Source organism: Falco naumanni, chromosome 7 (assembly GCF_017639655.2).
Source record: "Falco naumanni isolate bFalNau1 chromosome 7, bFalNau1.pat, whole genome shotgun sequence".
In the NCBI taxonomy this organism is placed as follows: Eukaryota; Metazoa; Chordata; class Aves; order Falconiformes; family Falconidae; genus Falco; species Falco naumanni.
In genome coordinates this window covers 51,576,886-51,591,681 of record NC_054060.1, presented here as the reverse complement: position 1 = coordinate 51,591,681, position 14,796 = coordinate 51,576,886, and the positions used below count along the sequence as shown (strand labels likewise).

Below are 14,796 nucleotides of genomic sequence, written 5' to 3'. Positions count from 1 at the left end.
CCCAGGTCTCTTCAAAGCTCTTCAAAGAGACACAGAGATAGACAGAGACTGCCTTCAAAGCAATTGTGGTTTGTTATTTATTTCTACCTTTTCCTTTTTTTAGTAACAAAACAATCATCATTATTAATCGTGACTGTTTTGAATGAATCTAATTGCAGCGTTCCCTAAAGCACAGCAACACTCCCTTCACGCCCAGCCAACCGAAATAGAAAAATCACATCCCCAAAATAGCAGCAAGAGACAGTGAACAAAACCTGGCCTCCCACAACTTGTCTCATGACACCAGACAGATCTTCGAGACGAAATCATCTGGAAGACTTAGCCTCTGGAAGGCGTTGTTGCCTTCCCACAAAAGCCAGCCAGAGGCTTCCCGCAGCAGAAGTCTCCTACGTCCTTCCTTACGCCAAGGGATGTAAACCTGGCTGATGCTGCCCCAAAAGTGGTTTTGTAGGGTACTTGGCCAGCCCTCCTCAGGTGGAAGGCAAACTCACAACATCCTCCATGTACCTCCCCTACAAAGGGTTGCTGCAGAGACAAGGGTGGAGTTTTTAAGCGATCTCTGCAAACACAAAGACTGGAGGATACCCTGTAGTTACTGGGTTTGATGCAGGAATGCTGGAGTGAAATTCCTTTCACGCAAGGTTCTGCTATATCATTTTATGGTCTCTACCAGAGACAACATATACAATTTCATCTTCCACAAGTGACTTAGGCAAAAAAAAACCCCAATCCAACCAACAACCTCCCCACGCACCATGTAATTACACCGATGCAGCTGTTTCATACAATCCCTGAGGTAGGTCCACTACGGAAAGCAACCCAGGGACTGCTCTGAAAAGACTTTGCCAGAAAAACATGCACAGATCTCTGGCCAAAATCTGCTGGTGGAGAGCTCCTCACTTGGAGGTTAGACTGCTGCAGTTGCACAAGGATGAAAAACAAACTGGGAAGGGATGTGCCACCTGCATTGTATCGCAGGCTCAGACAGAGGCACCCATCTCTTGTCACTGCAGTTAGAATAGGTCACAGCTCAGGAAGGCAAGGCATAGAAAAACCCAGTGTCCTAACAAAATCCCAAATAAAATGGCATCTAAAGGTTTTTATCTGGGACATCAGCATCTTTCTCCCCATTCTGACTGTCCAACAAACTCTTTTTCATTGCAAATTAATAGATCTGTGTATAAAAGCCAGGATTAGGTAAGGTCTTCAGGTACCAAGTCTGGCTGGCAGTTACAGCGTCCCTTATGGTTACATAGCTTTAGAGTTAGGAAGTTTACAACTACCAAAACTAGATAAGCATGGACATACTATCACAGTATTTCAAGGCATTCCTGTGTAAAAGATGTTTGTTGCCTGATCCCAGAATTCCACTGATGCATGGGTGCAAAGCTCTCAGAGGACTTACCTGTATTGTCTTCTTCCAAAATTTTTGGTTTATATTTCCTCTGAGCATTAAAGTAATTAAAAAAAAAAAAAATCTCCTGTTACAAATAGATGTTTTTTGTTGGCCTTACATAGAAGAGACCCAAACCCTCAAGCTATACTACAGTTTCTCCTACTCTAGATAGCAGCAGCCCACCTGCCTTTTGAAACAGAAGCAATTTGGGCCAATGCATCTCAGCTGTACTTGCCAGGCATGTTAAAGGAGACTTGACTTCTAAAAGCTGTCGGGTCTCTTAAAGAGCAAGAATGATAATAGTTACAGATGGAAAAGAGCTAGGAGGTCACTGAGCCCAGCCTGCTGCCAGGGCAGGATAGAGTCCCCAAAGAGGGGACATGCCAAGGCTTCAATTGATACTACAGCTGATCTTAGCCAAAAGGCCGAGAGGCGATAATGGAAGGGGACTGAGGATAAAAGCGACTGGCAGCTGCCTCTGTGTGCTCTGCAGAGGAGATTCAGGCAAACCTCTTTGGAATAATACTTAGAATTTATCATGTTAGGCAGATGGTATTTGACTTGCTGCTCTTAATACATAATCCTGCAAGGTCTGTGCCAGTTCTCTACTGTAATAATAATGCTGTTTTGCATGTTGCAAGAAACCTGAAGCAGCATCAATAAAGTAGTCTCACAGGGCCAGTTTGCTGGCACGCTGTTCATGCCCTTGCTATACATAAGGTTATCTTTAACGGCAGAAAATATCTTTTTGTTGCTCCCTGTTGACTTGGAGGAGACTATGGATCCTCTGACCTTATTGCCTATATAACATGAGCTCTGACTGAAGGATGGTCTAAGCAAAACTTTGCTTTTGAAGTAAGAAAGTTTTATTCCCCTAGCTTACTTCATCCAGAACACAGGACTGCATTTACTCCTGCCCAAGAAAGCCCACAGCATGACTTATGACTTCCCCCTGTCTGTGCCATGATTTTCCTTGTCAGAAAGGCAGCTTAGATACATCATCTCAGCAGTAGGCAAGGGTGGGACTGCAATTTCTACCTAAAAACCAGTGCGACAGAGTAAAATAGATATTGCTGATCTTTTTAGTAATAATTTACCGAGATAATCTTTAATTAAGCTGCTGTGAAACTCAGCAGCTTTTCAAGAGAAACAAGAAATAATAAATTTAAAAATTATGGCAATATCAGAACTGCTCTATTTTCAAACTCATTCAGAGATCCATATCCCTGTCCCAGAGGATTCAGGGAGATAAGCTCAAGAGCACTAGTAGAGGAACACAGGCCCTCATTATTTTTGCAAGCACCCATCCAAAGGTTTTGTCTTAACTTCCATGAAAGCCAAAACTGGGGTTCTCCCCCTAAATAAGGAGACTTCTTGGGATCCAGCTCACCCAAAGCTAGCCTTATTAAGGCAAAGTGATCAAACTCCATCATCTAAGTACCTTCCAAGATCAGTGGAGCAAAATCCATCACCTACCTTGGTAGACATCTACCTCTGAATGTGGTGATCACTGTCTGTATGTGCCTTGATGTTAATGTTTGCCTAGACACTTGACTTCTATGGAGCTACCACGTATGACAGTATGAAAATTCATTTCCTTCTGTGTAACCTGGGCAGGCAATCACCACACAGAGCCAGCTCCTGCTGAGGCAACCATCCTTATCGCTCAGAGGTGATCGCTGCAAGTCACCACTGTGGCAGGACAGTGACTACAAAGGGATGCCATGCTCCAGCTCTCCATCATGTGTGTGCAGAAAAGGGAGTGCAGTCTTTGGGGCTGTCTAAATATGCATCTATCTATCTATCTATCTTTGTTATATAATACAAACACTCTCAAAAACAGCTTTAACAGTCATATGGCAACACACAAGATACCTTTAGGTACTATGTATTTTCCAAATTTCAAATCTTCCACGACACCTCTTCAAAGAAAGCAGTGGTGAATCTTCCATGGGCAAAAGAAACTTCTCAAAGGACTAAAGAGCAAGGCACAGGAATACCTTGGTCGAGTGCTGCAGCAGTTCCTAGATCACAGTACCTCCAAGCAGAGAACACAGAAGAGAACTAACACCTGCTCTCCTGCTAGTTTCTTGGCATAACCTGAACACACAGAAAGGGAAATGCAGAAAGACTGTATAGACCATGTGGCAGTTAAAGTGGATAGCATTTGCCAGGAGCAGAACTTAAATATTTTTTTTTTAAAGAAAATATCCTTTTTGGGAGAAGAAATATTGATGTTTTTGACCTTAGGGAGCTGTAGAAAATCCTGTGCATCCTTCTATTGCTAGCAAAGATGATGTGGGGAAAAAACTCAGACTCCTCAGGGATAAAAAACCAGGAGACCTGCGTATGATACAATACAAGCAGAGGATAGTATCAAGTTAGTGATGTTAATCTAAAGTAGTAATGTGCAAATCTGGCTTTGCCAGGGAATTATATTCACACTTTTAAGATCATGTGCAGGATGTGTTAGAAAAATGGACCTGTCAGATAACATTGCACAACCCTGTGGAGCTTCAAGGGACAAAGACCACTCAATTTTTAATTTCTGATGTGAATAATTCATTACAGGGGTAAGAAATCTTCTTGCATAGATGGAAGATAAGAGATAAAAGTTTCTTCCTCCTATTCGTATTCAAAACCTCTGACCGGCCAACTCAGTCTGTCCATAGAAAGCACAGGTTCCCATATCCAGCTTTTTCTTGCAAAGTCTGAATAACCTGTATTAGTCAGAAACCTCAGTCCACTCCAGAAAAAATACATGTTTCTATCCTGGTCATGGAAGATACACTAAAACAGACATTGGAACAAGCAATTAAGACATTTAAGTTTCTGATTATTTAAAATACAGGTGTTTTTAGCTAAACTGAAACATACCGTGAATATCCCCAGCTGTTCCCTTGCAATGACTTTTCTAAGGTAAGTTGCAAAACAGTGTCTGTCCAACTCACTTTTAAACCTTCCAAAAAAACCCTGTATCAGGGCTAGGGTGAATGTTTAAAAATTTGATCAAACTGCATTCAAGTTCATCTTGATTTAAAGGATGATAAAAATAAAACATACAATTTTGCTATCTATTATTCCAGCACAGCTGATAAGGATGTTTGCACTTCACAGGGAGCACACAGCCCAAAAGACCCATTACAAGAAATGTGCAATCTCAAGACTTTTGGACTGAAAATATGTGTTTAACTTTAATCACAACTACAGCCCAGTCAGGATGTTTGCACGGCAAAAAAAAGCACCTGCAGTGGGGTGGATGGCCAAAGAATGGTAAGACATGACTCCAAAATCAGACGGACTATGGTAACTTCAAATATATATGAACGCGAGTAGCACTGGAGTCTGCCTTTGCCAATTCGTTGCTAGGCAGGTAACTTAAAATGATGGAAACCCTAGACCTAGCATTTAAACAGGGGCGATGCCTTTTTCTAGACTAGGAAAAATGTTGCATTTCTTCTTACTGGATTATGAGATATGAGCATGCTGTTTAAATATTTAATGAAAAAATTACATTATTTAAGATGAGCTAAACATAAGTAAATTTAGGTTGTAGTATTAGCGAAAGCAAGGAGGAAGGGGAACTAGTTTTTAGAAGCAACTTCATCAGTTCATGTAAAGGTTACAATGTTATTACCTGGGATAGCAGAATATTGGATGCAGCAAGGGGTAGGTCTTTTCTTACCAGTTAGCGAGTAGCAAAATCCTCTGTTAAATTGCAAGCATGCAAATTTCCAAATGCAGGGGTGCATATCTGCTGGGGAGAACACTGGTGCACGCAGCCACAGAGGTGTCCAGTAGCACACTCGTCAGCAAGCAGGATCAGCATTCACCAATTAACAAAAGAACTGACTGGTACAGCTGATAAAAGATCTTTTACAATTATTTTTTTATTTTATCTGGTTGATTGACATTTTGCAACCTGTTCATTGAGAGGGATCTATTTTGATAGATCATTACTCTTATTGAGAACACTTTTTGTGAAAAGTGTTGGAAACTGTTGAAACATTTTGTGCTGACAATCTTTTAAGTGGAAAACGTGCTTTTAAGATCAGTGGTGGCTTTTCATTTCCAGAGCTAAGCTACCTGAGGATAAAGAATCAAGAATGGGAAAACATGAAAAGCAAAATAAAGCATTGCAGTTCATCCAAGGAAAAGTATTTCTAAAACCACTAGCTTGCAAAATATTATACTTTTCGTTCTGACTTGAATATTTTTTGAGCTCAAGTTTTTCCTGAGACAGAAACAATTTTCCCTCCTACTCTATCCAGAGGGATCAGTCAGAAAGAACACTGTTTTCTATTACTATTTCTGTTCCTAAGCTTTTTTCCTTTTCTCATTTCTTCTTTTCTCTTATTTCCCCTTTTTCACTTTCATTTTCCTCCCTTTTCTTTCTTAAAATGCTCTATCTATTGCAAAACAGAAGAAACTTGAGCCTGGAACCCAAGATTCTTTGCTCTTGCTTTCTTTTTGTCTCTTTATTCAGAAGGAGTATGAAAAGAGCTATATTAAGCTGAAATTTTATTCTGCTGTCCTCTGTTCAACAGAAGTCCACTAAAGCCACTAAATCACAGATAACACTTCTCTAGGCAACATTATTAGGAACTGACAGCTGGTGATGGATGAAGATCTCATCTTTTAAAGAAAAAAGTACATTTAATTTCCTTTGTACATAAAATAGAGAGCACAGCATTGTGTATCTAAAGATAAAAAGAGAACCAGTGTATGCTGGGTGCCATACTTAATGGGATATAATAAATACCGGGTCTGTGTTTCTGAGCTTACATTTTACAGGGTATCTTCAAATTAATTTAGAAACCACTATTCTTCGATTCTTGGTAGACAATGAAATTCTTTTTCTAAAAAAAACACAAACAAAAAAAAAAAAAAAAAAAAAGAGGGTGACATTTTACAGCCAGCTCCATTAGAAAAGAGCAGCTCAGAGACTGAGCTGTTACTTTTTAGGAGGAACACTGTAAGACCGGACAGAAAGGGGAGGGAGAATGGATTTGTAGGGCAGAGAGATGGTTTATCCCTGATCCTGCCAGGGGTTAAGCCATACTCCTGGGAGCCACTGGGCCTCCTTCAGGTTGCTACCATAACAGATTTGGTACTGAACATGCACACTGGAGTTGGTACTGAGGTACTGAACATCAAGGATTTCATCAACTCCCTTGAAACAGACATGCTAAGTAAGTATGGTCATTTTTTCCATCAACTGAAGGTATCAAGCCAGACTCCAAGTATGCTGGGTGAAAGTGCATAAATTTCTTCTACAGAGGCAGTGGCAATACACAGTACTCCCTTATTTCTGGGTTTTGGGTATTTTTTTTTTCCTTTCTCAAATGACCTGTGACTATGACACATATACTACTTTTCACATTTGCAATGTATAACGGTATTTTACATGTCTTTTCTGCAGCATTACCAGCTGCTGCTTTTGTTGAATTTAATTTTAACACATCTCCCAAGCAGCATGGAGATGATGAGGGTGAAACTTTAATTGCCTGCCTGTGTTAAGCAAGACAGTTAAACATGCAGTTAAAGCACATGTTCAATAAGAAAATATGGTTGGTCTGGTTCCAATGGTATGAAAGACTGCTTTGGGCTTCTGGAGTGAGGACAAGTTTAAGAAAAACATCTGCATGGATTTTTTTGTTTCTAAGTCTAGAGACTATTTGTGTGTTGGCTGAGTCTGGCAGCAAGTCTTTGTAGGAGAAGGCGGCCCAACAGTAAGCAATTATCTTCCTTTGATTAAAACTTTCTAGCTGGCTAGTCTAAAATAAGAGTGGAAATTTTTTTGTGAACCTTAGTCCACTGAAGAATGAAAGGTTTTCTACTGAAAACACTGACAAAAAGCAGCCTTTCTAACTGTAAAAGTTTATGGAAAATTCTTTGACCATCTTCATGTAAAAATAGTCATTCTGCTTTCCCTAAGACTTCAGATCATTCCCTTCTTTTCTGTTTCTTTATTCTTGTTTTTTTCCAGTGGACTTCAAGTAGTTGGTAGCAAAGGATAATATTAGGCTTTTCCACTTTTTGCAGAAGGAAAAAAAGCCCCTGGAAAATACAAGATATAAAAAGCGAAACCTGCCCTGGACTTGTGCTGGAAATTCAAACATAGCCACTCAGAGCAAATGCAAGACCATCAAGAAGTATAAGGGTCTATCTAGTTACTTCAGAAGATGAAACCTACTGTTTTAAGTTTTACCTATACACATGCACATACAGTTAAAGAAAAAGTGCCCATGTAAAACACCCAATGAATAGTGATCTTTAAATCACTGCAAGTTGCTGCTTCTCTATGAAGAAATGGGTTTCTCCCTCTGCTTTCTGGGACTGGTCCACTGTTGATAATGGGGTACGTTTAAGTTATTTTTCAGAAGTTTCTGCATTACATATTCAGGCCAAAACCTCCCATCACTCAACTCTTATTATGCCATAACCTCCCTCTTTTGGGTAGCTGGAGCCATCTTCAAGACACTGGAAGATTGCTATTGGCAAGATTGTTCTCTGCATCTTGATTCTAAACATTTTTAACATCCAGCTGCTATCCAGATGCATTTGGGAGCTTTGAAATGCAACTGCTATGCTATTGAACAGGTTTTGAAACTTTTTTGGATCACAGTAGCTCCAGTTTTCACTAAGCCTCTCCATCTGTGTTACAGCTTAACTAAGATACGGAGCATTTTCTCTTTTGAGTCACCCATGAGTCTGCACATTCAAAGTGGTACAAGAGAAACACACACAGTAGGCAGCATCCACAGGGCTGATCTCATACAAAGATCCGGTCAGCATTTGGGGCTGCAGACAGTTGCCACTGGGAACTGGCTGGACACCCACTGGTGCTACAATGAGCTCTCCCTGTTCCTGGAGACAGGTGCCCCAGAGTCCCTCCACTTCTCAGTCCTACTGCTTCTCTTGTTATGGATGATCCCAGACACCAACCACGCCACAGATTCTCTCAAAGATAAACACTTCCTCCTTTATATTCAAAATGTGGATTTTGAAACTTATTTTTCAGTCCACAGACACAGACAAGAAGGAAGTATGGCCAGGTGTATTTCTAATTTCAGCAACACTGACTACGAGATCTGGCTTCTTCAGTCCTCTCTTTTACCCCTTTACAACATCACACCTCTCACTAAAGCCTTGTTTTCATTCCCCTCAGACCAGTATATGCCAGTTACCAAAGAAGATGCAAAAATGTCAATCAGTACCTCAGACTGACAATTACATTTAATTACTTCTGATCATCCCATCCCCAGCCCCCACACACCCTGCCAGCCACAGATCTTTAGAAGAGCAATTCAGAAATTCAACAAGGTTGTCTCCAGGTACCTTAGAGATAACCAGAAGTGTGAAACATGGCTTTCAGGATAGCTGCAAATAAGCAGCAAAACTAAATGCGAGTCCTGAACCAACTGAAGTTTGCCTCTCTTGCTAATGAACTATAATTCTTGGTATTTCTGGAGTGCCTTCTACATTAGGTTGCATGACAACTTAAGAGATAATTTAATTGACTCTCAACATACGTTTCGTAAGTATTACTCCCAATTCACAGGCTAAGAAAAGCATAGCATAAAACATGCAGCCATTGTCCAAGCGCCTGGCAATAAACAGAAATTGCTGAAATAGCTCTCCCCATTTTATGAAAAGTACAGCTTCTGTACCTGCCAAAAGTTATTGTTGGTTTGTTGGGTTTTTTAATTCATAAATGAGTCAACAGCATTAAAAAAACAGTGGGAATTTTTTTTTAGTGGACTATCAATAGATATGGGCTGTCTCTTAAAAGGGAAGTTGAAGAGAAGGGGAAGCTGGCAAGTTTTCCAATGCATGTCAGTGTTTCTCAGGGATGCTAAGATAAACCTATCACTCTTCAGAGATGCCACTTCAAAGGTAGTTACAAATATGCCCTCAGAAAACAGCGGAAATCTAGTGCCTATGAAAAAGGGAGGAGGGGACGACCCCACAACCAGCAAGCAACCAACTAAAACCAGGTCCTCAGTTAAAAAGTAAGAAGTGTTCTCCGTGGAAGTAATTACTTACCGCTACATTCCAGACCTGCTGAAGTAAGATGACCACTCCCAAAATAGTCTTTGTGGAATATCAAATTACTGAAAATACACAGGATGTTTCGGCGAGTGTTTTGTTCCTCAAGAAATCTTGTAAGCTTAAGGGATTCATGAAAGAGAAATATTTCCGCTTCTTCCCCTGGGGTAAGGGGTAGCTTTTCCCACATGTGTTGTTCCTAGAAAGCCACGCGTTTATTTCAGGAGTAGCGTTGGTCCATATTGTGAGCCAATATAGCAAGACCGGGAGTTGATCATGCCTCTGCATATGCAGAGCAATGGCAACTTCCCCTGTCTTTCATCAAGGCTGGGAAAAGAAAGATGAGAAGACACAGTGAATTTGCAGAGTCCACACAAGACAGGCCTATACGTGGCAATGTGAAGAAACATTTCCAGTGGTCCAGCCAGTACTGTAACAGCAGCAGTGATGCTGCAGGAGCCCTAACCCAGAGCACACTCTGTCAGTGTAGTCGATGCACTGATGTCCTCTGAGCAATCATTCTCGCAGCTGTCAGTGCAACTGCACCAGAATTTGAATTTAGAATTTGAAAAAATGCTTAACAAGGTACACAGTTGTAACTACACCTTATTTGTCCTGTTTTATATTTTATTTGCCTAAGAATGTTCATTTATCTTTTAGGTAAATCTAATGACAAAAAAATTAAACCAATTTTCTTCTTGTCTGGGTCTAGTGCAGCTTAATGCCTCCATATTCTAGTTTTTCAGTTGTTTTCCTATAGCATTTATGATTACCTCTTGACTGCTCTTCTTGGTCATCTTCTGGTTGGTTTAACTTGTTCATACATTTATTTAGAGTCAAAGCATATATGATACTAAACATGGAAACACACAAATACACACAGCTCTAACCTTGTTCCAGATAACATGCAACACTTTCTGACAGTTTTTGCAACTCTATCAGAACATGCACAAAACACGGCTAAGATATTTCATGTAATGCTTTATAAATTACTTTACAGCCCTCTAAAAATCAATGTCAATTCCTCTTCCTGTGAGAAAGATTGGACCTCATCAGTGAGAGACTGAAGGAAATTAAGTGTTATGGGAAGATTTGCATGAGAACAAGGAGGCTACCCTAAAAAAGTCAAGGAAGTCCAAAAGGACACTTAGATTGCATTTGACACATCTTGCAGAGAGGATGAAGACCACACCTCTTCAAAAGACAGTTCCAAATGGATTTATAGGGGTCACTGAATGCTTTGAAACTAGAATCTACTGTTAATCTCTGCTATACTATTCCATTCCTCTGAAAAGGAATTTTACTAGTCTGTTGTAACACCTTATCAAAAGCTTCATTTCGCTTGAAAAATTGACTAGATGCTTCTTCATTGAATTGTCTCAGCTGAAGGGTCCTTAATCTTAGCGTGGTCTTCTCTAACAGCAAACGTTCAGCACACAAAGACAAATATGGAAAGACACACATTTCAAAATTAATTCATCAAAAGATGAAAAAATTCTGTGCATATGCACAAATATACATGTAGTAATACATACAAGATAAGCTTTGCCACTATATAGTGGTTCAAGAAGAGAGAAACAGCACAGTTCTTAGTGAGGAAGAATTTTTCCAACTTAAACTGAGAAGTTCCAGTGCAAACGTCCTGCCTGCATGAAGTTATCAATAAACTAATCACAAAAATCTAACTGCAGCTAAGAAAATGTTATTTGACCAATTCCCAGCTGACACTCTTGTGCATGCCTCTGTACAGTCACGTTTCTAGAAATGAAACACAAGAATATTATTTAGCCAAAAATGGACTCACTGTTCCAAATTGTTCATATGCCTGTGGAGCCCCTTCCAAGCCTAAGAGTCTGAAGTCATGCAGGGGCTCCCTGAAGGACCATTTATCTGGTCACACACATCCAGATGACAGCACTGTTGTTCTCATTAGGATGACAACTTGTGGTACTGACAAGTGACTCCTGACATGTTATTCCTTGCTGAAGCATCTCAGTTTTGAATCACAGGGATTGAAAAACAATGAATATTCTCAGTAGAATAATCAGCTGGTTTTTTAATGGAGATTTCACATATACAGCCTGTGGAACTCTGCAAAAGGATGCAAAGAGCTTCACATAATACAGTGCCTTTTGGATTGATCTTAAAGTTACTTATATATACACTGGCATAAATTGCCCAGCGCAATCTCCCTCTCCCATGTCTGTTCCTGACACTGGATCAAAAAATAAATTAAGACAGTCCAGCCTGAGACTTTTTTTTTTTTCCCCAGAGGCACCAAAGCAGGCTTGCTCAGTCACTCTGTCTTGAGACGGGCAGCCTCCCGCCGTTGCTTCTGAACAGCCCTGGAATCTTCCCACAGACGGGGTCCTCTGATATTCTCCCAGTTATCCAAGTCAGACTTCTCCAGCTTCTGCACACAAACAGCAAAAATATCAGTGTCACTTTGACAACTCCATGATTTAAAGTATGTATTATTCTGAATTTTTTTTCTTTTTGCACAGGAAACTCAGTATCACTATTGGGTTGAAGAACTTTCACATATCCTGCAAAAGAAGTTCAACATCAAGGAAAAAAAAATATAACAGGAGTTATCCATATAGCTACATAAATGACTAGGGTGGGCATTACTGCATCTGCTTATGAACAGATAAATAACATGTAAGGACAGGAAGCATTACAGCATCTGAACGAGACCAAAGATATCTTGTATTCACTTCTTTCTTCTCTCACCTTGTTTTCCAGATCTGTTCTGCAACTGCAAGTCTGCCAAGTACTGAAGTGGTAGGAGTGATAAGCATTGGTAAAGTTCAAACAGAAGATCAGTAATTAGCATCCTGTCAGTACAAATAAAAAGCATACCAGAAAAGATGAATTGTCCACCACAAAGAGAGACAGTAACAGTGCAATCCCCTTCAGTCCATGTGGTTTTACCTTGAGACAAGGTGTGCGATGATTTCTGCTGCCTAGTTTCCTATGGCACCCGCTCACTGATTCATACATGAGATATGCTAAATGACCAAACTGTCAGATACTTAAAAACTATCTAGATTTTAATTAACTCCTTGCCTATTCCTATCATCTCCACTCAGAAGTACCAGTAATTGCAGTATTTATCTAGCCTTAGAAGTGTACAAAAATGAGGAACAGGCACGTTGCTGACCTCACCTACCAAGTGCTGCTGTTGAAGAACACAAACATAGGCCGCATCTTCATAGTACTACTAGCAGAAACATACAGGTCTCTTCCCAGCAGACACAGACCTCAAGACTCAAGTATCAACCTGTGGAACAGTACATCGAACACACTGGGGCTCTGCCAACAGAAGACTGAGGAGGGGGTCTGCACCACTACCATAACCAGAGCTGCTCTACGTGGTACTAAACAGGGTGATACCACATACTGTTAATGATATGTACTGCAGTGGGATCTAAACCTCTGATTTATGATCAAGGCCTCATCTCAGCAAACGCTGTAAAAATACATCAGAAAATAATTAATCCTGCCCTCAGCCGGTGGTCTAATTTGCCTACTATCAATCATCCAAATAAATGGCAAACACCAAGGGACTTGAGTAATAGTCGCAGAATGGTTCAACAGCTTAACAAAATAGACCTTCTGCTATTAGTTCATGTTATGTACAAGTTTTCTGCCACTTCTACAGTTGAGGAAATTGCCTTGAGGTTAGTCAAGTATCAAAAGAAACTAGGCAACATTCAACAGAAGATATAGGAGAACACATGCACAAACACAACAGACTTTCATAAAGTAGAGGCAAATGATTTTTTTTTTATGCAGTGGAGTTGGCATGGGTCTCTGAAGAACTGTCTTCACTACTTCATACATCTTATGATTAGCTGGCACTTCATTTTAACTGGAAGGGATCTGAGCTGACATAGAAAGAGGGAGAAGGAGAGAAGGTAACCATCATCCTATGCAGCAGTGACTATCTACTCTGGTTACAAATTAAGAATGTAACATCCGATTCTAATAGAAACTTCAAGGAAACTACACTGAAAATAACCTTGTGCTTTAACAGAAAGGAAGCATGCTGATTTTATTAAACACAAAGGTATCACACAGCTGTGAGGATCTAAACTACTTCCAAAGATGCTCAGCTCCCAAATTCTGAAAAAGAACCAACTTCTGAAATTTATACAACAAAACTTGTAGTAACTAAAGATAGGCTATATAAAGAAGTATATCAAAAGACACAGGCATACTAGAGATCTTCACCAAAAGTTCCTATTAATCTGCCTCTGGAACTTCACAAAGGCTTTTCAGAGAGGAGGCTTGTCCAAAACAGGAAATATTTTAAAACTATACCATCTAAACAAACCAGTACAAGAAACTATTTTGACAGTTTCTAACAGAAATCATAAAGGTACCTGGAAAACACACTGTGATTTACTGACAGAATAAAACAACCAAGGGCTATGTACAATGAATGGCATTGCCTCAAACTGCAGAACAGATGAGATGTATTAAGTTAATTTTTGTCAATTAAAATATAAAGAGTTAAAGATTCTAATGAATACACAGAGACACTGTATTTTATTTTGAAATTCTCATTATATTTATAGAGATCATTAATATTTTGTGTCACATATAAAGATAGTGTTTGATGCCTTGCTGCAATTCTGGAAGATAGCACCTTCCCTACTGGCACATGACAGTATTTGCTAAAATTAGTAGTTTACAGGACAGGTATCTTTTCAGTCATCACAAGGCAGCATGATTACACCATACAGTTTTCTAAACTGATGTTATCAAGTTTTGAAAGAACAGAGTACTCCTGTTGCACGTGGATAAGGAACATCACCAGTGAAAGGGGACCTAAAAAGCTGTTCTTCAATGCTCTCCTACTGCTTAGCTATTTTTATATGTATCTACCCGTGCTGATAAAGTTAATTTTCTTCATAGTAGTTCGTATGGGCTATGTTTTGGGTTTGTGGCTGAAAACAGTGTTGATAGTACAGGGATGTTTTAGTTACTGCTGAGCAGTGCTTACGCAGAGCCAAGGCCTTTTCTGCTCCTCACCCCACCAGTGAGCAGACCGGGGCGGGGGGCACAGCCGGGACAGCTGGCCCCAGCTGACCAGAGGGATATTCCATACCATATGGTGTCATGCCCAGCATATAACGATGGGGGAAGAAGAAGAAGATGTTCAGAGTGATGGTGTTTGTCTTCCCAAGTAGACATTATGCATGATGGAGCCTGGCTTTCCTGGAGGTGGCTGAACACCTGCCTGCCCATGGGAAGCGGTGAACTAATTCCTTGTTTTGCTTTGCTTGCATGTGCAGCTTTTGCTTTACCTGTTACACTGTCTTTACCTCAACCTACAAGTT

The 14,796-nt window shown here is 40.1% G+C and overlaps 1 protein-coding gene across 1 annotated transcript in view; it reads right to left on the bottom strand.

Annotated features, from left to right (window-relative positions):
• Positions 1–11,484: 11,484 nt before the first annotated feature.
• Positions 11,485–14,796, bottom strand: part of LOC121091443 (cytochrome c oxidase assembly protein COX16 homolog, mitochondrial) — a 49,621-nt gene continuing 46,309 nt past the window's right edge. Inside the window, exon 4 of the mRNA XM_040601272.1 lies at positions 11,485–11,861. Coding sequence (XP_040457206.1) covers positions 11,745–11,861 — 117 coding nt within the window. The 3' untranslated portion in view covers positions 11,485–11,744. The remainder of the gene's footprint in view (positions 11,862–14,796) is intronic.